The 26,543-nt window shown below is 35.0% G+C and overlaps 1 protein-coding gene across 6 annotated transcripts in view; it reads right to left on the bottom strand.

The window, feature by feature from the left end:
- The window catches only part of USP25 (ubiquitin specific peptidase 25), a 150,430-nt gene that overhangs the window by 69,707 nt on the left and 54,180 nt on the right, over positions 1-26,543 (bottom strand). For all 6 annotated transcript variants that reach the window (XM_070488714.1, XM_070488715.1, XM_070488717.1 and 3 more), the window contains 4 exons: positions 19,658-19,820; positions 10,484-10,570; positions 5,077-5,214; positions 1,397-1,473 (listed from right to left, as the gene is read on the bottom strand). In XM_070488714.1, the coding sequence (XP_070344815.1) occupies positions 1,397-1,473; positions 5,077-5,214; positions 10,484-10,570; positions 19,658-19,820 (465 nt within the window). The remainder of the gene's footprint in view (positions 1-1,396; positions 1,474-5,076; positions 5,215-10,483; positions 10,571-19,657; positions 19,821-26,543) is intronic.

Here is a 26,543-nt window from a genome sequence, read left to right as displayed (position 1 = left end):
TCTGCAACCAACTGGCCCTCAATGACAGGCACCCTGGCAGAACCAAAGCCAAGATGATTTCTTCAGTTTATAACATTATCCTAAGTTTCTGCTACAGTTTTCGGCAACAATGTGAGTCTGAATTGCACTAAGTTCCGGGAATATTATAGTTAGGCCAATAGCTAAAGGGTTGAAGTTTTGCTTTTGTTTCAAAATTTCAAAGGTAAGAGACCAATATTAATTGTGTGTGTTCTCATAATCCTCTGAAATCTAAAATTAAAGCATAAGAAATTGAACATTTGAAGGACTGAAGGAACCGCACACAGTCAAGTGGAAGAGGTGCAGGCTGCACCGTAGACCCCCACTCTACTCAGACGCAGAAACGACGTGCTTGCAGCTGAGACTGCAGAAACTCAGCAACTCACAACTGACTCTTCTTTTTGTTAGACTGCAACCACAAGGGAAAAGAATCTGATTTTTAAGTATAATTTCTTTGGACATTATCTTAAAAGATCAAGAAAATGTAATTTGGGAACTTATTTTTTCCCTGGGAATTTGAGAATGAAAGAGAGGTCTCAAAGACTGTGGCATCTCTTAGTTGTTAACATTGCATAATTAGAATATTTTTTACTTTAATCTCATTGCAGATCATGTTATAATGACTTTTATTGGACAGTGAAACTGGTCATAATTTAAAAGCAGACAAAAGAGAAGGGAGAGGATTTTCAGCCTTGGATTTCTGCCTGGATTCTAAGTGTTAATTTGAGTTCTGCATTTTGTAGGATCCCATCAGATCCTGTGGTGGCAAATCCTCAACAGTCCACCAAAGTTTCAAGAAGACACACAAAGGAACCAGTGGTTGGTATAAGGAGAGTGGCCTCATGAGAGTGGGAGTAAGACATCCTGAAAGTGTATGGATTTCTTTCTCTAGGGAGGCCTGCCACATATTTTAAATAACCAAAGTCTTAACGGCTCAGCCTAATGGGTAGAAAATAAAAAGCTCAGGAGTGCTGAGGAGGAACTTCATACCCCTCTCCTCAGGATTCTATGTAAAAGGACTCCAGCAGGCAGAATTAACACTCCTGCCATTTCCCCACCACTAACCTCTTCCTTCTCATAGAAAGTGACTGATTGTTGAATCTAAGGAAAAGAACTGGGCATGTGGGATTAGCCCTTTCAGGGACCGCTTTTTAGACCTTTCTCGCTAGATTCTGATCTTCTGGTGGAAATCTAAAACTACCCAGCATCTGTGGCCACAAATTCCAAACAGCTTCTCAATAATACAGCTAACATTTGGGTTCCCATACACCTATCTCCCATTCCCATCTCTCTGTTGACATTAACACATAAGAGGAAAACAATGAGTGTTATTCATCAATCTCCTAAAAACCAATCACTAAATTTCATGATAACTTACGTCTCCTCTTCAGCTTTCATTTGGAAGGCATCTTCTAACCAATCTAATAATTTGTGTGTAAACTCACTCACGTCTTGCTGTGGAAAGAAAAATTCTTGTTGATATCTGAGCCTACTAATAAAAATACTAAATCTTACAACATAAAACACAGCCAGTCATTTCAAACACAGAATTACTGACTGCTCACAAAGGTATCATATGAAATGTTTCACATCAAATGCAAGAAATATTTATAACTTAACCAGAGTATGAAATCAGTATCTGAGAAAAATAAGCATTATATTGATAATCACTGTGATTGGGTTTCACCCCCAAAAAAAGAAAAAAACTATATACACAACTTAAAATTCACACTTACAAATGAGATTTTTAAGAATTATCACCAACAAAGAGCTTTGTAATGAATCTTTATAAAATGAAGGGTTCATATTACCGAAGAGTTCTTCATTATATAAAGAATTATTACTGGCTTCTCTCTTAGAAGGAAGACATGCTTTCTCACAATCCATTTTCTTAATTCAACTTTTCCAATCAACTTTTTAAGCCATTTCCACTTTCACTAAGGTATCTGTTAACTTGGACAAGTTGAGTCCAATCAATCCGTGGCTACTGAGCCCACCATCTCATGAACTTCAAACTGAGTCTGCATTCAGACCCCGCCCACACATCACCTTTTGCCATCCCTTCCTTTGTTCCTAGCTCCCCTAACATAGAAAAAACAGGAATAGGCAGTAGCACTTGTACTCGTCAACTACTACAATTCTTTCAATAATGTGATCGGAACATAGAAAATAGGTTCATAGAACCCAGGGGGAAAAAATAAATCAATCCTACTCAGACTGCCCAGTCAAAGACACATGAATCAGTGTAAGCAATACAGCTTTAATTATCACAATAGCCCCAAGTATAAAACAAACTTACTATATCTTTCCAGCTAGGAGTTTTTTGAGAAGCATCTGGGCCAACCTATTCACCTTTAAAATGTTGAAACTAAGGTCTAGGAAGTTTAAATTGTTCCAAAGCCAAATGTTTAAAGACAACTAAACTCAGCACAAAAATCCAGTTATAAACATCCATACCATCTGGAGTGGATTAAATAGGGGTCCACCAGGAACCTCAGAAAGTGTCCTTATTTAGAATAAGGGTCTTTGCAGATGTAATTAAGGTAAGGATCTCAAGATGAGATCATCCTGGATTAGGGTGGGCCCTAAATCCAATGATGGGCACTCTTATATGGAACAGAAAAGGAGCAGACACACGCACAGGGGAAAAGGCTATGTGAAGACAGACACAGAGACTGAAGCTATGCTGCCATAAGCCAAGAACATCACAAGCCACCAGAAGACAGTGAAGACAAGGAAGGATTCCACCTTAGAGCGACTGGAGGGAGCATGGCCTGCCAGAACCTTCATTTTGGACCTCTAGCCTCCAGAACTGAGAGAGAATAATTTTCTACTGCTTTGAAGTCACTTGGTTTATGGTAATTTGTTACAGCTGTTCTAGCAAACTAACGTAACACCTTAAAACAACTTTCCATAACTTTAAAATTCTCTAACTTTACTTATCTTACAAGGTTGTATCTGACAAGAAACAAAAATGTTTCCTAGTCATCACAATACTTTTCAGAAGAAATTAATCCCTATCTTTTTTAGCATTCAATCTAAAATTAACAATTATAAGATAACTCCATCTGTTTTCATGGAGAGAAAAAAGATGAGGTCTTTAGTATAACATTTTAGTTTTAAACTGAAGCAATTATAGGTGTGATTAAAAATTAATAGCACTATATACAAAAAGGTATCCTACTAGACTCTCACCTATTTCAAAACATGATATATTCAGGAAGAATACGAAATGTAACTATAAACTCACTTTTTAAAAAAGTAATGAGGCTTACTTTCCTTATGGATTTATTCCACTATATCTCTAATGTGTACTTCATATTCAAGTGTCTGAGAATAAAAGAGAACCAAACCTATACCAACCTGAATTAATGTGCAACTACTTTAAAGACCTCTAGAGAAAAAGAATCAACAATGAGAAAACCAGTGGGTCTACACTGCTAGCGTGAAGCAAAGGCATTCATTCACACTGTGGCATTCTGGAGTAGCTAACAGCACAGCAGCTGGTTGTCTCCTTGTCCATTCTAACAAAACTGAAAAGCCTACCTCTGTACCTATAAGTTTGTGCTGTCCCATTTTTAAATAAGAAAAGATACCCAAAGATCAATATTCACCTATAGAAAGGTTCAACACCAAAGAGAGTAACCCAGAAAAAGAGAAAGAAAAAGCAATTCCAGAAGAAAAGATACGTAAAGGGACAGAAGTGACTTTTTAAACTTAAGTGTATACTCAAAGCCACTAGAGAATATAGTGCACATACTAAATAATAATGCTACAAAAAATAAAAAACACATCTAGAACCAGGAGCACCTAAAATGGGGGGGGGTGGGATCATTTTCAGGAATATTATTTCTTTTGACTTGTGTTAAGCATTGTTATAACAGATAAGAGTAAAACACAAAACCTGAAGTGCACTAGGACAGTGTTAGAAATTTTTTAAAAACAAACAAAAAAATAAAAGCAAATCCTGATGTGAATACCTTTTTTGTTCATTTACCTTTTCCATAAAAGCTGAATTAAAAAATAAAATAAGGGGCTGGTCCCATGGCCAAGTGGTTAAAGTTCTCTGCACTCCACTTTGGCGGCCGAGGTTCATGGGTTCAGATCCCATGCACGGACCTACTCCACTCATCAGCCATGCTGTGGAGGCATCCCACATACAAAACAGAGGAAGACTGGCACAGATGTTAGCTCAGGGCGAATCTACCCCACCACAAAGAATTAAAAATTAAAAAAATAAAAAGCACAGGGAAGGCAGTAGCAGAATCAGACATCTTTCAGAACCCTCCACTAAACACCCTGACACAGCCACACAACAGAGACACATGCAATGCCACAGAAACTACACTACTAGTGTAGTGGCTTTTTGCAACTCTTCTGAAATATCGTTTTATAATTCTGCCCATTTCTTCTTCACTGCTGTATATTCAATGCTGTTGCTATAATTCTTAGCTACTTTCTTTGCTTCTCTTCTGTTTTCCTTCTTTAATTTCTCTGACTTCTCAAATTATATGTGAAAATGTTGGTTTGTTTGTAGACATTTTCCACCTTATAGGAAAATTCCTAGTATTCTTTTTAAGAAATGGATAAAAAGCCACCAAGCAGTACTACATAACGATTGGAAAATGAAACCAACAACAAGAAAGCTGATGTATTTCAGAGACCTTTTCTGAGTAATTAAGAGAGCTCCTCCCTGCAGCAGAAACAGGCATAGCAAGAGCATGGATACTATACTGGCACTGGGTTAGCACACATTTGTGAAGACTTTTAATTACACGTCTGCAAACATTCTTAATTTTACCCATGGTTTTCACTTATCAATTTCAATCATTTTTTAACCACAGCTTCATTTATCTTAACTTTCAAGATCATTATTACTTTTTTCTTAATTTAAAAGGAAATCTTTCAAATAATATTTTAAATAGCTCCAGCTTACTTTTAATAAAGATGAATAACAGCATCTTCAATTGTCTTGTATCTTTGAAAAAACTGCTTATGGAAAGATCAGATTAAATAAAATACACATGGTTAATAAACAAACAACCACAATAAAGCTACCTGCTGGGAGTCATTTGACTTGAAAGCATCCTTAAGAATTTCAACTGCTCTTGATGGATCAACATATTTCCTTTTAGTACCAACAAGAAGTGCAAATAGATACCGCAGCTCCCGCATAAAAGGCAAATTCCGATGCTCCTATTGGAAAAAAAGAAAAAACTTTTAAGTGAAGATTAACAAAACCTTTACTGGGAAATAGATACTCATTTTAAAAAGAACCAAAAATGTAACTAATACAGATTAGGGGTGAGTCCAGCACTCCTATATCATAATTAAAGAAGAGTGTTGGTGTCAAAGGAGTCAAGCACAAAAACAGTAGACGACCTACGCTAAGCTCACAATTTCAGCATAAATGCCACATATTCACAGCAAATCATGTCATTATCCAGCCAAGAATATCTCCCTTATTCAAGTCAGTTTACTATAATCCTTTCCATTCAGCAAGGCCCAGCTGCTGCTGAGGACAGCAATAACAATAGCCAACATTCAATGAGCACTAACTACATGCCAGGCACCGTTAAGTACTTTACCTCAATAAACCCATTTAAGCAAAAATCCCTCCTCCTCTATGAAGCCTTCCCAGACCCCTCAAAGTCAGTAATCCCTTCAAACTCCTACTGAAATGAATGTCTTTGACTCAGCAATGAATCACCACCTGCCACTGTCACATGATGATCTTTATTATCAGACTAATATTAGTCTGATAAGTAATTGGACTAGATCCTAATATTAGACTAAAGTAGCATCCTCCTAGTGTTCCTTTGAAATCATCCTTGACTTTTGTTTCTCAATAAGACTCTACGCTTCTCAAAGAGAACTTCCATATCTCTTCCACAACTTTTTGCTATACAAGGCAGGCATTCAATTCTTACTGGCTGATTAAACCAAACGCTCCAAAAAGAACAGAAACAACCCAATATTACCAATCACAAACAATTTACTTTAAAACAAGAAGGAGACCTTTTTAAAAGAATGTAATTCACATACCTTAGTGAAATACTTTATGGCAACAAATCAGACAAGCAGTTCCTACTACAGTTAAGTCTTGCAATAACAATTATAACATATAAAGCTTATATATACTATTTAAATATTAGAAAAAATTTCCAAGTTTGCATAGTTGGCGTTATCAACATTATAAAATTATAGGGAATGTGTGTGTATATGTTTATAGTTGCTGTCCAGAAGAATATAATCAATGTAGAAACAGTTTCTCCCAGAATGCATTAAAAAAGGAACAGGTGTAAGAGAACAAAATTTACTTCAAATAGTTATTATTTGACCCAAAAACTATATACCACTACAGCAATCACAAAGTGCATTGTTTGACATAAAAGTGCTAAGTTATGGAAAACCTGGATTTTATTTAAGTATAATAAATTCCATCATCAATGATAAAGGTTAAATGCAAAAGTTTTAAATGAGATAGACAAGTAAACCATAATTTTTCTATGGGACTTCCTATTCCCCCAGCTTTGGCATGTATACATAGGTTCTAAAAGTGTAAATACTAAGAATTTTAATCTACAAAATAATTTCCAGAAATAGCTTTAATTTCCTGAGATCAATTTCTTCATTTATCACTATACCTAAGTCATTGCAGTTTTTTGAGAGACTACTTGCCAAGTAACAAAGATGAAATAATTAACTTCTGAAAATTAAGTAAAATTCTGCTGAGAAGCATATTGAAAAGTAAAATACTTCAGTATAAGCAAACATTTTTGCTCCCATCCAATTCCTGTGGCTAGAAAATCCTTTTGAATTTCAAAAGGCAAAACCGTAAATGATAGTAAGAGCAGCTACTGCATTTGGGTAAATTATGAAAATACCAACACATAAACTATGCAAACACTATTCTCTATCTATTTTTAAACAGACTTATCAAGGCATACCTGATATACAATATACTGTACATTACAAAGTATACAATTTTATGAGCTTCAGACTCATATACATCCAGGAAAGCATCACCACAATCAAGATAACGTACCTATCCATTAACCCCAAAAGTTTCTTCACTCCTCACTCCCCTTCCAAATCATCCTCAGGCCATCATGGTCACTTTGTATTTTCTAGCAATTTATATAAACCAAATCATACACTATATACTCATTTTAGTGTGATTTCTTGAAATAGGCATAATTATTTGGAGCTTCATTCATATGACTGTGTACATTAATAATTCATTCTGTTTTATTGCTCAGTGGTATTCCACTGTATGGCTATACTACATTTATTTATCCACTAACCTGTTCCAGTTCCTGTGGATATTATTGTACATGTCTTTGTGTGACATTTCTCTTGAGTAAAAACTTGGAGGGAAAGGACTATGTTGCATGGTAGACGATTTAAGAAACAACCAAACTGTTTTCCAAAGGCAGTGTACTATTTTATACTTGCATTGGCAATGCAACAAGAGTTCTAGGTCCATATTCTACAAGACTTGGATATGGGTTATATTTTTAACTTTAGTTCTTCTTATGGGGACACAGTGGCACCTCTAGTTCTAATTTGCATTTTCCTAGTAACTAATAATGTGGAGCATCTTTTCATGTAGCTATTTACAATCTGCATATCATCTCTGGTGAAGTACCTGTTCAAATATTTTGTTCCAATACATAACAGGATATTTGTCTTACAATTGAGTTGTACAAGTTCTGCATATATTCTAGACACAATTCCTTTATCTGATACATGTTTTGAGAATATTTTCTCCCAGTCTGTGGCTTGTCTTTTCATTTGGTATGAATTTTTCAAAGATTAAAAGTTTTTAATTTTGATGAAGTCCATTTTATCACTTTTTTCTTTTATGATCTGTGCCTTCTTATTGTCCTACTTAAGAAATCTTTTCTTAACCCAGGACACTAAAATTTTCTCCTGTGTTTTCTTCAAGAATTCCTATGGTTTTCTTCCTTTTGGGTTTACATCCTATTATGAATTTCTTTTCCCATATATAGTGTCCTGTAAGAGTTGAGGATTATTTTTCTGCCTATGACACCATTAGTTTAAAAGATTTTCCTTTTGCCCATTGAATTGTTTTGGCAACTTTGACTCAAATCAATTCACCCTGTACATGTAGGTCTATTTCTGGACTCTCTATTCTGTTCCATTGAGCTACATGACTATCTTTTCACCAATAACAAAGTGTCTTGATCACTGTAGCCTGAGAATTAATTCTTCCAACATTGTCTTTCTTTTTTAAATTGTTATGGCTATTCTATATCCTTTGATTTTCCATATAAATTTTAGAATCAGTTTGTCAATTCCTATAAAAAAGCCTGCTGTGATTATGACAGGGATTGCATTGAATCTATAGATTGAATTGAGGACAATTCATATCTTAACAATATTGAATCCCCTGATCCATGAACATAATACATCACTTTATTTCTTTAACTTCTCTCAACAATATCTTTTAGTTTTCATACATATCTTTTGTCCACTTTAGCCCTAATATTCCATATTTTATGCTATTGTATATAAGTATTTTTTTAATTTAAATTCCCAATTGTGTGCGGCTGGTATTTAGAAATACAACTGATCTTTGTGTGTTCGCCTTGTATCATATAATATTGCTGAATTCATTTCTTGGTTCTAGCATCTTTTTGTAGGTGGAGAGTACTTAGGATGTTGTAGATAGACAGTCAAGTCATATACATAAAGAAGACAGCTTTCTGTCTTCCTTTCCAACATGCATGTTATTTCTTTTTCTTGCTGTATAAAACTGGTTGAGAACTCCAGTCTAATCGGTAATAGAAGTAGTGAGGGCCAACATCCTTGCTTGCTCCTGACCTTTGGAGAAAAGCATTCAGTCTTTCAACATTAAATATTATATAAGTTGTAGATTTTTCATAAATGAGCTTTTATCAGGATAAGAAAGTTTCTTGCTATTCCTAGCTTCTGAGAGATTTTGTCATAAATAGATGCTAGCTTTTGTCAAATCCTTTTTTCTTCATCTACTGAGATAATCATATGGTTTTTCTTCTTCAGTCTGTTAAAATGGTGAATTACACTGAACTCTAAACACTAAACCAATCTTGCAGTCCTACAAAAATCCCACTTGCAAGTGAGATATTATCCTTTATATATACTAAGGATTCAGTTTGCCAAAAATCTGCTACAACTGAGAAATTAAAACTCTGTAAAGCACTAAAATCCCGGAACATAAAAAAAAGGTCAATATACATATGAATACCTAACCAGAAGTAATAATTCTAAATAATGTCACATATATTATAAATATAATTCAACTGAGACATCAGAAGAAAGAACCACTGATAATAACAAACTGCAATAACAGGAAGCAATAGGTCCAAAAAGTTTCATGTACAAACTGTAATGATTGAAGGAGTTTTTCTTAATTTCTCTGGAGGTATGGGGGGTTGTCAGGTGATCTTAGTTCCCTTTTAAAAATGGCTTGTTTATCAGCGTGACATTTTATAGCCCAATGATTATAGCTTAAAAAGCTAGTTATAAATCAAATTATATTCCCACTGGCTTGTATTATAAATGTTTCATATGTTTACAGTAAAAGTAGTTTTCAAAATTATACACTAAAAGAAAAATATAGTTTAATAATGTATCATTACTACTAACAATAGGTCACACAAAGTTCAAGACTCTACTGAAACCTAAAATTTTAACTTCTATATCTTTGAGACTAGTTCCCTATAGGGCTACAAATTCTTTAATGACAAGACCAGAAAAGCCCTATACTCAAGCATACTATCTCCATGAGCAATTTTTTTCCACTAAGTATGAATTTCTGCATGCAAATCAAGTCTTATCTTTTTAAAAGCTAATATAAACAATATAATAACAGACAAGAGTTGACATCTGGTACTTACTATGTACCAGGCCCTTCTAAGCCCTTTACGTGTTTTATCTCATCTGATTCTTACAGTAACTCTATAAAATAACTGCCGTTATTACTTACACTTTTCAGATAAGCAAACTGAACAAAGACAGATCACGTAACTTGCTCTAGGGTCACAGCCAGAACCTAGACAAGCTGGCCCTGTGTCTGAGCTCTCACATTATATTGCCTAAGAACATTAACTTACAAAATATAAGTTATACATTTGTATTGCAAAGACAGCCAGTGCAAAACTAATCTTCTCAAGGGCTTATCTACAGAAACAATAGAAAAACTTTTTGATTTCCACACAAGTTTTCAGCAGACAATTGAAGAAAGACCTTGAATTGTAAATTGTAACCTATAAAGTTTACTGAAATTTGACAACTCAAAAGGAAGGAAAAAAGCAATTACTAAAGTGAGATTAATGGGTTGACCTTCAAGTTTGACACTGTTTCACACTTGACGGGGCAAGTGCTCCTAAAACAAGCACAGATAATACAGGAAGACCATATCATACATGCTCTGCTTAAAAATCTTTTTGTATTTTACCTTTTGGTTTCGGGGTAAATCTTGAGCATGTGATGGAGGCTTATAATTCAGGACTAATCTTCTAAATTCCAAAAGATTGAATAATGACTGAAAAAGAACAACAATTTAAGATAACTAAGTGAAAATTCTATTAACAAAACCATAAAAATATGACGGGTCTTAGAGATCTGTTTTTGACAATTATACTGCTTATACACAGAACAGATGCAATTAGCATAAGAAAGACTATTTTCTCCCCAAGAAAAAGTCAAATTTCTTATATCTTAACATACTATTCTTGATCATTAACAATATTTATTGTGTTGCAAAGCAGAAAAGTATACATGGACAATGCAAAAATAAAACTCCATACCATATTATATTACTAAAGCTTTCTTTATATTACTACGTGCTTAACAGTTTCCTCAAAATAGAAGATGAACAAATGTAAAGTCTACAACTTTTCAGACACGTTATGTTCACTATGAATTATCTAGACGTATCAATTCTACCAGGATATAGCACAAATAAACTTATAATAATTTAAATTTATTTAATAATAGTATTATTATATATTATATTATTATAATATATTATTATAATATATTATTTATTATATTATCTGTTATAATATAATGATACATAATTTATTTTATAAATAATTCTAATTCATTTAACATAAACAAATTTATTTATAAATAAATAAATCAGATGCTCAGTGATAGCAGAGCAAAGAAATTACATATTATCTCTGTGCTCAAGGAGACACACAACCTAGAAGGAGACACACATATAATTATAACAATAGAAATATGATTCCAAGATACTCTAATTCAGACCATACAGAGCATAATGAGAGCATATGAAAGACACCCGTGGGAAGGTTTCCTGGAGCTGTTTTTTAAACTATAACTTATAATCCATTAATGTTATCACGATGAACATGTTTAAAAAATGAAATAAAATGCAATGGAAAATATCAGAACATATCATACACTGTAAATTCACCACAGGATATTGTTTGTAAAATTTTTCTTGTATATATTTTATATACATGTGTACTTGTAAAGTGTTTTACAATGTAGACTGTCTTCCTTTCTGAGAATCACAGTTGATAAAGTTTGAAAATCACTGGACAGGAGGCAATGATGTATTAAATCTTAGTAAAGATGGGTTAGCCAACTTGACTAACACATAGATAAAGGTGGCACTATAAATAAAAACAAAGTTTTGTTTAGTAGGTAGGTGTTTGGAAAATTGGCCTAGTATATATAAGAAATAGAGTCAGATATAGATATATAGATATAGATGTGGATTAAAGGCCTAAATATGAAAGATAAAACCATAAAGCTGATAACAGGAACTGTAGGAAAATATTTTGGTTATCTTGCGATCTGGAAGTATTTCTTAATGCAACAATATGAACATGAGATAATTCATTTATTTATTCATTTAGCAAATATTTATGGAGCACTCACTACATGGCCAGACACAAGGAAGACAGGCAAAAGAGAATAAAATATATTAAGTCTCCGCCCTGATCACAATCTTGTGATTACAAGTTAAAACAATGAGTATAGACGTTATAAATCAGAAAAAATGTGAATACAATAATAGTAGACCAAGATCAGAACCCTAGGGAAAAAGAATCATTTAAAGGCCAGAGGAACGATGAGAAAGACAAAATAAGAAGAGTAAGGGAAATGGAGAGTATGAGATCACAGAAGAAAAAGGAGTAGAGAAACCAAGGGCTTTCACATATAGCTGTGTATCAGAATAACAGTGGAGCTTTAAAAGGAACCTGTGCCAGGGGCCTCTCAACAAAGACACAAAGTACCACAGAAGATTCTGAAGCACATCAAAGAATACCGGCAAATTTTAAGAAGGACAAGATGAGCATTACTCTCAAAGGTTGCCACATTCCAGTAAAGTAAGGGCAGGAAAAATAACCTTTGGATTTGTCAATTAGAAAACCATCTTTTCAGTAGAATGGGAGAAGAACAGCAGTAATAAGTACTGAAGAAATGAGATATAACTAAGGGGGTCAAAGTATGGGCTGTTCTTATGAGGAATTTAAATTGGAAAGAGAATATGGACAAATTAGGAGAATCCCAGTCCTATTTCTGTGCTCTGAGTTCCCGCTGGAGAACATTTTCCTGCTTCCTGAACACCCATTAGAATTTCATCTGGCGTAGGTCTGCTGGTGGTGAATTATTTCACCATCTGCTAAAATAAAAATTGCTTTTTCTTCATTTTTGTAATATTTTTGCTAGTTCTAGAATTCTATATGGCCAGTTAATATTTCCAGCACTTTAAAGATCGCGTTTCTGTTGAGAAGTCAGCTGTTAGATTTATTTTTGCTCCTTCATAGAGGTGATATGTATCTTTTCCAACTGGCTACTTTTAGGATTTTCTCTTTGTCTATAGTTTTTTCCATTTTATTATGATATGCCTTGTCACAGTATTCTTTATGTCCATACTACTTGATTCCTATTCCTTCCTGAATCTGTAGCTCAATCTCTTTCATTAGGTTTTGAATATTCTCAGTCATTTCTTCAAATATTACTTTTGCCCTATTCTCTTTTTACTCTCCCTTGAACCACAAATACACTATGTTAATACTATTCACCACGTTCAAAATCTCTTATATGCTCTTATCTGCATTTCATGGCTTTAATCTGAAAATGTTCTTCAGACCAACTGTCTAGCTGACTAATTCTCTCTTCAGCTGTTTCTAATATGCTGCTATAATTCATCCATTGATTTTGTGACTTTGTTATATTTTTCAGCTCTAAAATTTCTAATTTTTTTAATAGTCTTTAGTTTTCTATCAAAATTCTCAATCTGAAACAAACACACACATAGATAAGGGGAAAAGATTAGCGGTTACCAGAGGATAAGCAGATAGGGGGCAGGCAAAATGGGTAAAGGGGCACATGTGAACGGTGATGGATAAAAACTAGACTATTGGTGGTGAGCACAATGCAATCTATACAAAAACTGAAATATAATAATGCACACCTGAAATTTACACAATGTTAAAAGCCAGTTAGACCTCAATAAAATAAAAAAAATAAAATCAAGAAAAAAATCCTCATTCTGGTTTTTAATTCCTTGAGCATATTAATAGTTATTATATTAATTCAATTTTCAGGTTTTCCTGTAGGCATATTTCTATTGCCCATTATTTTCTATTAATTTTTAGACACATCTTATTTGCTGATATGACTGATTACAGCTGATGTGAGTGCTAGACATTATACACGACAAACTGGAGAAAATTCAATGATGATATTATCTTCCAAAAGAATTTACATTTGCTTCTGGCAGGAAGCAAGAGTGAGGCCATTTGCAATCCAAGATCAATTTCATCCAATCAATTCTGAGATGAAGGTGGAATTCAGAAACTATAAAGCATGCTTTATTTTCGGGTCTCAGTTAATCCTAGGTTCCAGCCCTTTATAATTCTAACTGAAAGTCTGAGGTGTTTACTAGGGCTCTAAATCTGTGCAAAACTTTGCTTAGTTTCCCAGCCATTCAGCAACTATTTCTGGAATTGCCTCGAGAATAAAATCAGCCCAAAATGTGAAGCTTACTCTCTGAACATCTTGTTTTCTCAAAGCTTAGCCTCAAAATTACTCACTGCTTTAGGGTTATGTGATGTCTTCAAAAAGCTGTTTTTGTTTTCGTTTTGTTTTGTTTTGCAGTCCAGGAAAATATGATCAAGAAGCTGGTCTAGAACAACCTAACAAGTTATCACCCGAAGTAGAACTTGTGACCATCACACAAATCATAGAGATTAACTTTTTTAAGTCCAAAACACTCTATACTCTAAATCACAGTCATATAGTAGTGGTCAACATATTCCTCCAAAAGGGGTGGGAAAGGGTAAATATCACTACTGCCTAAATTGTGTTTATGATTGATGCACACTGAAAACAAGTATCCTTTCATTCAGTCTAAAGCTAAAATGTGAATTCTGAAGAGCACTTGCCAAAATGGACTTTGGCTAAACTCCTGCTAACAGCAGAGAGCTATGAGAGATGAGAATTCAAACAATTTGTGGAAAACAAAAAGAATAATGACAAGAGAGCAAAGGAAGACATCAACTGTCTGTAATGGAGGATACCAAGGAGAAGCAAGATAAATTCTCCCTGGTAGATCTAAAAAAAAATGAAATGGTACCACGTAAGTTTCAAGGTAAGGTAGGGACTAAACGTAGATGGCCTGATTACAAGATGAAAGTCTGGATACAGAGCAATTAAGTCCCTCTGTCCTTCCCAGACCCAGAAGATCAGACAACTACTCCCTCCGTGCGTGGGATACGGAAAGTTTAGTCTTTGGATATAACTGAACTTAAGTGACTGAGGTTCAGGAAAATCAGTCGCAGTGTGTGCCATGGTAGGAGAGGGCATGAGATTCTGGGCTACACACAGGAGGATTAAGTAAAAACTCGCCAACTGAGCCCCAATCGACCCTTCCCGGATCCCCTTTCTCTAGACCTGCTTCTGGAAAGCCAGCAACAGTGCTTAAAACAAAAAGAATCACAATCCAGTCTGGATTTGAGGCAGGGCAATCTTCTGTGGGAAAGTACTCCCCCAACCCCCCTAAAAATGGATCTAATATGTTCGAGCAAATAAAACATATTATTGATAAGACCATAACAGAGATGTTGGAGCATATAGAAAGTTTTAAGAACAAGTATATAGAAAACAGAAAGGAAAAATAATGGCAATTGACAATTCCAGGAAAACAAAAGATTTCAAAGGGGTAGTCGTAGTAAATCAGTGTAATATTTAAAGTCACAGAAAACATCAACACTACTGACTATTTTTAACTTGTAATATAAGTTATGTTGGGAGATGAAAGGAAAGGCAATTCTAGGTAGCTGAAATGAAAGAGCTAAATCCTCATTCTTCTCAGCAGGAAGGCATGTCATTTAGAAAAATGAGATAGGAGAAACAGCTAGAAGTGGTTGTAGTTGCCTGTAAGGAGTATGAGATAGGGAGGTTTGAGGCTAATTACTGTTGTTTTTCACTGTAAGCCTTTTATTGCTATGGGATTTTGGTTTTCTGTTTGAACTATGTACCTACGTTCTTTGATGAAGATTAAAGAGATAAGAGCAAGTAATGTGAATAAACATGTTAAATGATATCCTGAGATTTTTTTAAAAACTTGCCACATCTTTTCAATCCCACACAGCATTAGGGTGATAGAAGCAATTAAAGTCTTCAATTCCACCATAAATAATATATGGTCCTTTTTGGTTCATTCACTCATTCATTCAATAATTACTTAAAAGGCTCCTCCAATGTGTCAGACGCTGTACTATATACTGGTATAGAACAATAACCTAGAAGGTATGTTCTCTGCCCTCAGGATGCTTGTATTTTAGTCAACCTGTAGTTACATGATTTATGAGTAGGGTGACCATATCCTTCATTATCCAAGGATGAAAGAGGGCTTTATGACTAATTAATAGGCACTAGTGGATCTACAAGAGGAATAAACTGGACTGTACCAGGCAAACTGAGAAGCATGAGCACCTTACTTCTGAGCATCTCAGAAGCATCCAAATAGGAAAGGTGCTAAGGATCATCATGAGAATCTACGGATTACACTCCAAACTAGAGAGAGAGGAGAATACATACCTCTAAATAACTACCTCATTCACGGATACCCTAGTGGAGAAAGTACCCCCACTTAGTACTTTTTACATAAAAATTCCATTTGAACAGGATTAAAACAGTCCTGACTAGATAAGGGGTCGATGCTCAATCTAAAGACAGTCAGGCTAATATTGCTAGCATCCAAAAGACTATTTAAGCTACTCTCTGTAAAATCTTCTCTTTGCTTCTTAAAATCCCTTTCTGATACTCTACCACTTTTCTCCCAAATTATCGGTCCCAATAGCTAAAAGAACAAGTACAATAAAGCTCTACCTTTTGTAGCCTACTCCCACTACCTACTCCGAAGTTAGCAGTTTATAATCTCAGTAACCTTCTATAATTGGTAGATATACTTAGAAGGAAAAGAATCCCAGTTGCTTCCTGCAAGTCCTGCCAACTAAGTAAATTCCATCCCTGAGAAATTTTGTAATTGAAACTTTATAGTACATTTACGTCACAGTTTGAACAAGCTCCAACTCACTTTGGAAAATATAATAAAACACTTCCAACACTAATACAGACTTCCTGCCCAACTTTTCTTTCATAAGTGAGAAGTTCCAATTATGATGATAAACTGTTATAGCTCAGATTATGTCTATGGAATTAAGGAATAATGTCAGAAAATGAAAAAATAAAAAGTTTTAATTACTAGAGATGAAAATAAAAAACTACTTAAAATAGAATAATTATGGTAAGGAAAAAAAAAAACCATGAAGCGATCTTCAGACAAATTTTTTCCCATCCACAATTTTCCAAAATTTGACGCTTAACATTTTTTTCTAAATCCCCAAGTCAATATCTTAATAATTCACTATAACTCAAATTTTTTAAGGTTAGAGGTTACTTCTCCTAGGTGTCTAAATCTCTCCAAAAGAAAAAATAAGTAATTCCGAAAACCTTATACTTGCCTTATACTTGTCGACTTACAGCGACACAACCCACTTCTAGAGACAATTTTATGAGAATTGGGAAATTAACAACCAGCATTAGAATCCTTCACAAATTTCTCTCTGAGTGTTTGGGATTTGTGGAAATGTACTCGTGGAGGACATGATGGTGAGGAATTGGTGGGGTTCTGAAAAAGTAGATTGATGCTCCTGCGGGGGAGCTTAGAGGAAGGAGGTGCTTTGAAAAAGTTGAGAACCAAAGGGAAAGTTTTATGCTGTGAACTGGAAGGATGCCAGGAATTGACTTTCTTTCTTAAAGGATTTAACTTCCTGGGAGCTTTCCATTATGTTAGGAGTGTGGTAAAGCCATGCTACCAGTTAAGTAGCCACTAATCTAAAACTTAAAAATTAGTAAAATTACTTCAAATTTTGAAAACAAGAGATTTTTCTAGTTCATTCTGCTCTCTACCAAAAAACACCAAAAATTTGAAATGTAAAGCAAAATCTAAGGTCAGCAAATAACACTTAAGATAGAAACAGATAGACAACTGATTCAAATTTGAATTAAGATATGAGAGGAGTTTAGCCTATGAAAATGATAAGTTATGATCCCCATACCTATTAATATTAAGTTAGTTATCATTTCAAACAGGCCTCTTACAATACGCTGTGGAAAAATAAAGAACTCCTCTTCTAACAAACAAATATTGATTATTTCCAAGTACTTTCTTTCTTCTTAAAGTTTTCTAAGAGAAGCATCTAATCAATGAGCCTCACTTATTGGCCATAATAGTGCACAGATAGCATCCACTTGTCCAAATAGAGGCAGTGAAGCATATTCATGAACACTCAGATCACAGCCTTCATAGTGAGCTTCATATTTTAAAATGATGTCTAAATTATAAAATTTAGATTGGACAATGAAATGTAAAACCCCTTACTAACAGTGCAAGTAAAGTAAAGCAAGATAGCCTATCAGGAAGATCTAAGAGACTCTAAGATAGCAAAGAAAGTGTTAGATATTGTTGGGATGTAAGTGAATAATTAATGTGCAATCAAGGCTAGGAACAAAGCTATTATTACAGATTTAGGTTAATCCAGATATTCCTTAATATTTCAATAGCTTGGAAAAGAAATATACATACATACTACATGCTAACTAGTGTTTACCATAGTATATTGAAGAGTGAGGCATAAATCCAGAAAGCTAAAGGAAATCAAATTGCATGGTATCATGTGCCAGAAGCAAAAAAAGTGGGGGAAAAAGTTGAAATTTATTACACTGAAGTGGAAAAAATGGTAAAATTACAAATTAATATCCTACAGAACACAATTAACCTTATAGAAAATGAACTACATAACCAAGTTAGCTGCTTTATTATCACATGAAAATTTACACTGTCATACATACAGGTTTGGAAAGCTACAAATGAAGAGATATTTTTAATATAAAAAGAAGTGGCATAGACATCCAATGATCTTATTTATTTATTTATTTATTTATTTATTTATTTATTTATTTATTTTGAGGAAGGTTAGCCCTGAGCTAACTACTGCCAATCCTTCTCTTTTTGCTGAGGAAGGCTGGCCCTGAGCTAACATCCATGCCCATCTTCTTCTACTTTATATGTGGGACGCCTACCACAGCATGGCTTTTGCCAAGTGGTGCCATGTCTGCACCCGGGATCCAAACTGGCGAAGCCCGGGCCGCCGAGAAGCAGAACATGCGCACTTAACCACTGTGCCACTGGGCCGGCCCCTACATCTAATGATTTAAAAAGTACTCATCAGGAACACTAATTAATAAGCTACAATTCTACTGTATTAGCAAAATAAACATAAATATTAATTTTCCTAAAGGGTTATTATTCATAGATTAAGGAGATCATTAAGGTTTTGCAATCTAATAACATTATTAATGTCTAACTGAGAATGATAAAGAATTATGACAATAGTCATCACATAAAAGAGTAAGAAAAAAAAGAAAAGAAAATTAGTTCAAATTGAGAGGAGGATAGATATCTATGCATACAAAGATTTTTCATTTTAGAATAAGGGGCTCAAAAAACATTCCATTAAGGGCTTCCCAAGTTAGAAGGAAAATGTGTTATTCTTGATTCATCAATATTTATTCTTTACATCATTTTCACCTATACACTGAGAATTATCTGCCAATCTATACCCTCCTCAAATGAAATGCTTCCTTGTATTAAAAGTAGTATTTAAATGACTATAATTCTATGAATAACACTTTCCATTATATACAAATAAATCTAATCACAAAAAAAGCAGTTCTAATTTCACATCTTGGTTACATCCTTCCCTTAATTTGCAAGACATACAAAAATATTTTCTTTACATTCTGACAACAATTCTTAGCCGGGAAGGAGGAGAAATTAATTCAAAATAATTTCAAATCAAGCACAGATAGTACTCTATTGTTAAAACTCCATACTGGGAGAAGGAACAGAGTGGGGTGGGGAATACTGCAATCCCCAAACTAGTTTATTAGATAGAAAGGCATATTAAAACTTAGCCTGCAGTTATGTTTCAAGTATACAACTTAAAAGAAACACAACCCCAAGCCAGTTTCTATTGCTATCGTGCCCACCAAATAAGATCTGCAAAAAGACCCTTACCTGAATAACAGCACTAAACCAGCAAGTATTCCCCACATTCTTTAGTCCAACAGGAGCTTTGTCCTGCCTTTTTCTATCGTAAGGGTTTCGAGAATCCCTCCAAACCTCCGTAGGTGTCCTCTTCAAACAGGCTTTATTTTCTGCTATGCTGGCTTCAAGAACTCTTAAGCCATGGGGAGAAAATGATGAAAAAAAAATAAAGTATTAATCTAGTGCCGTACCCTAGGAAATAGCATATCACAAACTAACTATTTTAATTACTTAAGCTCTGGATAACGTATTTGAGGAAGTAATATTTAATGCCAACTTTACTCAAGTAGAGGTTAGCTTTCTTTAAGAATATAGCAGTGGCAATGCCAACAGATCAAGAGACATGCAGTTTTCCTCAGAAAAATGAAATTTCAAACACAAAAAGACAATGTTACATAATATAGAAAGTACGTTAAATTATGTCAACAAATTACAAGTTTAGTACCAGGAATATAGCACCTAGACAAGTTTTCTGAGTAATCACTTTATTAAAGTATATATTTAAAATATAACATAATGACTAGTTTTTATAACAATTACTTTGAATCATCAAGAAAACATCAAAAACTGGACAAATTGCACTTTTACTCCTCTGACCATTAATTTTCTTGCCTATAAAAAATGTTAAATAACATAAACTCTGGGATTCTTTTCAGTTCTAGAGATCTATGACTCTATGACAGTTAAATAAAGGCAGAGAATACTTAGTGTTCACTTCTTCACCCAAAAGTTTGCCTAGCGAAACATCTAGTGAAACAAATATCTACACGTCAGAATAATAAAAGGTTAACCTCCTGAAAATAAACTCAGCCTACAGAATATCTTAAATATATCTAAACGCAGCAAGAGTAATGCTACTTTGCTCAATGATGTTTTTCTTGCTCTTAAGCAAGTAATTACATGCTGGAAAATTGCCTGCTCAAGACATATGTTACTTAGTGTTCTAAATAAGCATTAAGTAATATTCAGGTGTCTTAACCCATTTTATGTTAATTACAAAAACCTCAGCAAGAATGAGTTTTTCCAATATTTTGGCTTCCTGAGATAATCTCATTCATGCTACATCATCTTTATGCTCAAGATTTTGTCCGACTAGATCAATGTCAAAATAATATAGCTATATTTCTTAATGATGGGGAAAAAGTGAATTGTTCTATTAGCTCTCACTGCAGTATTTGCAACATGACATTAGACACAATGTAATAGGACTCCAAATCATCATTACTTAAAATAACTTATGTGAATATAGAATAAAGTCTTTCTTTGGGACACAACGAAACCACATACTAAAAAAAAGTAAGTAACAACAACAGTTGCTAAAATGTAAAGGTCAGAGTAACCTTATATACTTAAAAATAAACAGGTTACACCTCTGTCACTTTTAAGTGTGATCCATCATTAGCAGCAGTATTCTCTGCCCCAAAATTAACTCTCACATGCACCCTCCACCTCTGGGCTTTTTCTCTTAAACTATTTACTACTAAAGTATACCAGAATTTCTTGGAAGGTATTTAGGTAGATAAATTGGGTCAGAAGAAAATCAGAATTTATCTAGAACATCCCACTGTGGCCAGAAAGCAAGTTTTCAAGAACATAAGGGAAGATAAAAAGTCAGAGCCAACTTGAGAGGCTTCCTACTGTTCAACTGCACAGTTCAGGATAATACAAAACAATAGCAATAATACAATGGATTATGTACAAAGCAACTAGGTTATGCTCAAAAGAGAAAAGTTAACAGTATGCAAAAGGTATATGTAACACAAAGACTGCTGTATATAGAAAGGTATATTTAATTTCTTATTGACTTTCATAAATGGGAGTGTTTTCATTTGAAAGTTTTGTTCCTTTTGTAATGCACATGTACATTTAGAAGTTTAAATAAAGGAATCTTATTTGTATCTTGGCAATTCAAGATGAATGAACAAAAACAAGCAATGAGTTCTGGGGGAAGAAGCAACAATACCACAAACAGGAAAGAAGAATTAGTGCCAGAGGTCATATACAAGAGAGAGAAGAGGCATCCGGCAATTGACCAGCACCTGTGGGCATGTACAATCACCATTTAAAATGAGGATTCTACAACATACTGTAAAAGTATAAACTGGTCAAAAGTCTAGGAAAACTACACTCAATCCTGAATCTCCTGGTGGATAAACCTCTACCATTACATATTTTTAACCTACTATTATAATAAAATACCACTAAGAAATGAACCCTTAATAATGTCAACAGACCAGATCACATCCATCATAACGACCAGGCAATGGGTCACACAGACATTTGTTATAAAAAACATGAGAATACCTAATTTCTACAAAATACACCCAATCTGCAAAAATTAAAATCCATATATGAGTCACACGAAGTAATAACAAAAGGAAATTCAGCCTCAAGACCAGATTGATTTAAACTAGGTCTCATATTGCCCACAAATGTCAACAACCCAACCCAAATCTACAATCCAGACTGCCCTGAGATAATGATATTCTTCTTATTCTAGATCTGGTTAAGATTACTAAAATCCAGGAAGGTTTTTTTTAATGTTTTGATGCAATCAATTCCCTCACCCTCCTTTTCTGCCCCTCTCCTACAAAGAAAATACACCTCTTGATTTGTATGTTTACACACAAATTTGTATGTTAAACATTACATTAATGGAATGAGCTAACTTACGTAAACTTTTTGGTTCCCTTGCCTGATCTCTCCCCATAGGACTGGGAGAATGTATGGCCTCAAATGTACTTTCTAGGACCAAGCAGCTTGCCTGCACTGTTTGTTATACTATTCCTCAAAGCAAGTGGGAAGGGAAAGAAGGTCAAGGATATAAATTGAAGATACCATCTCCCCAGCATTCCTATGTACCCTTTTTTTACAGAGGTAAAATTAGGTACAAATTGTAATAACTGTTTGATTAGGACTCAAGAGATACATGCTCATTGCTGCTCAAAGTTACCTAAGATACAAAAATAAAAGAATATCCATTTCCTAAATTATATTTTGTGTGTATATGTGTATATATATAATTATTCATATAACTCAATTCTGTTATATGGTAAATATCATTCATTATCGCAAAAGTATAGGTGTTAAAGAAATAGGTTTATTATAAATTCCTTAGCCACACCATATGGTGAAATTATGGTACTAAAAGATGGTGGATGAAAGAATGCCATGACTTTGTGATCTCCTTGATTTAGAGCTTACAACTCATTCAGTTTTGTATCACCGGGGACTTACAACATGCTTCAGTGGGTTTCCTCCTACCACCTCCTCCAGGATCATGAAGGACTTTACAAACACATCTATTACACTGCACCAAAAATATTTATTAATTACTCAGTCTCTCCCATTAGCATGTGGAGGGTAGAAACACAGATCTGTTTCTTCGCTAGAGCTTACATGATAAATATAGGGGCTAAACGAGTGTTTAAAGTAAATGGATGATTAAGATGTTAGATGATGCTATACTTCTCATTTTTTAGCAAAAGCCCATCTCCAGCTAAATATTACTCTATTCCCAAGCCCTTGACCCCTTCTATAGTCCAGTACTGGTTTAATGAACATAAACTTTCTATAACGCCAATTTCTACATAAGGGTCCCTTCCCTGGACTCACCAGACTAAAGCCAGTGATACCAGCCAGGCTTTAAACTAGTAAAGAGTATGCAATAACTATATTCTAGGCATTAAAGCTGCCAGGAGAGAGAAAGGAAAAACAAAAAACAATGCAAATCTCAGAGAGCTCAGAAACAGCTTATAACAAAATGCCCAGAGAGGCAACCCCAAAAGCCACAATCAAAAACCAAACCCCCTACACATCACCTGCTTTCTTATCTTCCCAACACTGGTCATGACCATGGCATTCAGCAATAGAAAAAGATGACAAAATGTTTTGTGTCTCTTTTTCTCCCATACTGAATGTTCAGAGAACTTAGGGTAAATGTTCACCTTCCCAGTGAAATTTTATTGCAGTGATTGGGGGGGGGGGGGGAGGGTTTGCTTGTTTTACTTTGTTTTGTACCGTTATTTAAACCGAATTATAGCAGTAATGTTGAAAACATTCCACTTTAGATTACCTAAGTCCATTTTGAGGAAGCAGCATACTCACTGGAAAACATGCATTATCATTTAAGCTGTATAGATCATCCAAAAAGAAAAGAAAAAAGCAGGAAGTGAGGGAGAGAAGGAGAGAAAGAGAGTGGAGGGAATCATCTTGTTGACTGCCTTCAAAAAAACCTATTGCGGGACCTGGCCTGGAGCCAAGCGGTTAAGTTCCCACGCCCCACTTTAGCAGCCCAGGGTTTCGCCAGTTCGGATCCTGGGCAAGGACACGGCACCACTCATCAGGCCATGCTGAGATGGTGTCCCACATTGCCACAACTAGATTATACAACCATGTACTAGAGGTTTTGGGGGAAGGAAAAAAAAGATTGGCAACAGATGTTGGCACAGGTGCCAGTCTTAAAAGAACAAAAAAAAACCTATTGGTATTTTGATTAGATCACACTAAACTGTAAGTCAATTTAAGGAGCACTGATCAGTTTTACAACGTTCGGTCCTCCAATTTGTGAAATAGACTATATTTCCAATCATTACATATTCATTAATGTGTCTCAATGATATTTAACAATTTTCTTGGAGTATTTCCACATTTCTTATTAGATTTATTCCTGGTCTTTAATAGTTTTATGTGTTTTAAATGGTAGCTTTTAAAATTTCACTTTCTCATTCTTTCTTATGCATAGAAATATAATTTTTTTATATTGATTATTAATCAACATAGCTAAATATTCTTTTTTTCTTGGTAGGAGTACTTTAGGGATAATTTACATATAATAAGATATAGAAATCTTAAATGGACAGTTCAGTGAAATTTTTCTAGATATGTATACACCCATGTGACCACCACCCAGACCAAGATATAGAAAATTTCCATTATTCCAGGAAAGCCTCTCATGTCCTTTTTCAGCCAACAGTGCTGTCTTCTCCATCCCCCAATAATCACCATCCTGACTTCCATCACCATAAATTAGTTCTGCCTGTCCTTAAACATCACATAAACGGAATCACACAGCAGTTACTCTTTTATGTCAATTTCTTTCACTCAGCATTTTGCTTTGAGGATTCCTCCACATTTTTGCCAGTACCAGGAAAATGTTTTCCATTATACTGCTTACTATTCCATTGTGTGGATATACCACCCATTGTTTACTATTCTGCTCTTATATTTGGTGGCTCAGTTTTTAGTTATTATCAATAAAGCTACTCTACACTCCTTTCTCAAGGGTCCACACCTAGGAGTGGAAATGCTAAGTCCTAGCACAGTATGTGTTGAAATTCATTAGAAATTCCCAGTTTCCCAAAGTGGTTATGCCATTATTCATTCCTACCAACAGTCTATGACAGTTCCAGTTGCTCTACATGCTCAACACTTGGGATTGTCAGTCTTTTTAATTTTAGCCATTGTGATGGATATACAGCGGTGCCTGTTCTCTAATGAGATGACTTTCGAGCTTGCACTACCCAGATCGCCACCATTGCTTCAATCTATCATCACCTCCACCACAGCAACATGTCCACAATCATATACTAAGTACCATTTAAGGGACTCTCTGTTTCTAACATAGAAGCTACCACTGCATGTCAGACATGTGACTCCTGCCAAATGTCGACCTGTTTCTCTCATGGTGAAGGAGGCCACATTGCATGGGGTGTTGCTGCCCACTCCTGGCAGACTGACTATATCAAACCTTTGAACAGCCCCCTCCTGCCCCAATCCTTCTTAGGACTATCAGTGGTACTTCAGTGTTGTTGACACTTTTTCAAGTGACACTGGTGCTGTTCCAGTCTGATCAGGCAACTCTGGCCCTTAGAACTAATATGCTTCATATTTTCAACCATTCCAGACCACCTGTAATCTGACACTGGTGTACCTCTTACCATAAAAACCACTCAAAAATGAATGATAGTCAAAGCAGTCAATGGACCTCCTATGCTCCCTATCATCCAGACATCTGGTATTGTTGAGCATTAGAATTCTCTCATAAATCAACTTTAAAAAGGCTGTAATTGCCTCCCTCACTTACTCCTGTTCCACACATATTCTTAAGGCAGCTCCCCCTCACAGCTGCTTCCCAGGTAATGATCAGAATGAAAATGAGAGGAGTTATGGAGACCAACTTAAAAATTCAGAATTCTACCCTAACCATTCCTGGATATGATACTCTTTTCTTTCTCCAAAGGGCAACTCTAGGCTGTCCTGGTTGGTAAACCCTCCCGGAGGCTCCCAAACTTAACTCCAGTTCAGATACCTGGATTTCTGTGTTGAACTGAACGGTCTTAGAATGCGAAGATAACCACTATTTGGTTGAGTACACTGCTCACCTAGTTCCCCTACAGTGGCAAAGTGGGAGGCACAACGAGTCCGTGTTAATTTTATAAAAATCTCTTTGTTCCTCTTGTACCTGCCCTTCTGGAGGAAAAGTCAGGTACAAGTAGGAAATTACTGGGAAAAAAGGTAAAATTACTGGGACACACAGATTTTGTGGCAGTGGAGGCAATAGAAGCACCCCACGTCTAGGGGTGTAGGAAACATGGAAACAGGAGGGATAGTAATAATCTTTGTCTTTCAGAACTGCCCTTGAAACCTTAATCACAAAGAAAAGTGCCTTGGTGAGACTACCCCACACAGTTTCAGAGTATAAAATTCTGGCAGTTATTTTCTTTCCATTCATTTTTGAAAATCATTTTATTATTTTCATGTGTCTTATTGCTGTGTCAATTTGTTTCATTTGTCACTAATTTTAGGATAATTCCACCTTTCTTCTCTGAAAACTTTTAAGATTTTCTTAGTCTTT

This window comes from Equus asinus, chromosome 18 (genome assembly GCF_041296235.1).
Source record: "Equus asinus isolate D_3611 breed Donkey chromosome 18, EquAss-T2T_v2, whole genome shotgun sequence".
NCBI lineage: Eukaryota > Metazoa > Chordata > Mammalia > Perissodactyla > Equidae > Equus > Equus asinus.
Note: the sequence above shows the minus strand (reverse complement) of the source record. Positions and strands in the feature narration are given on the sequence as shown.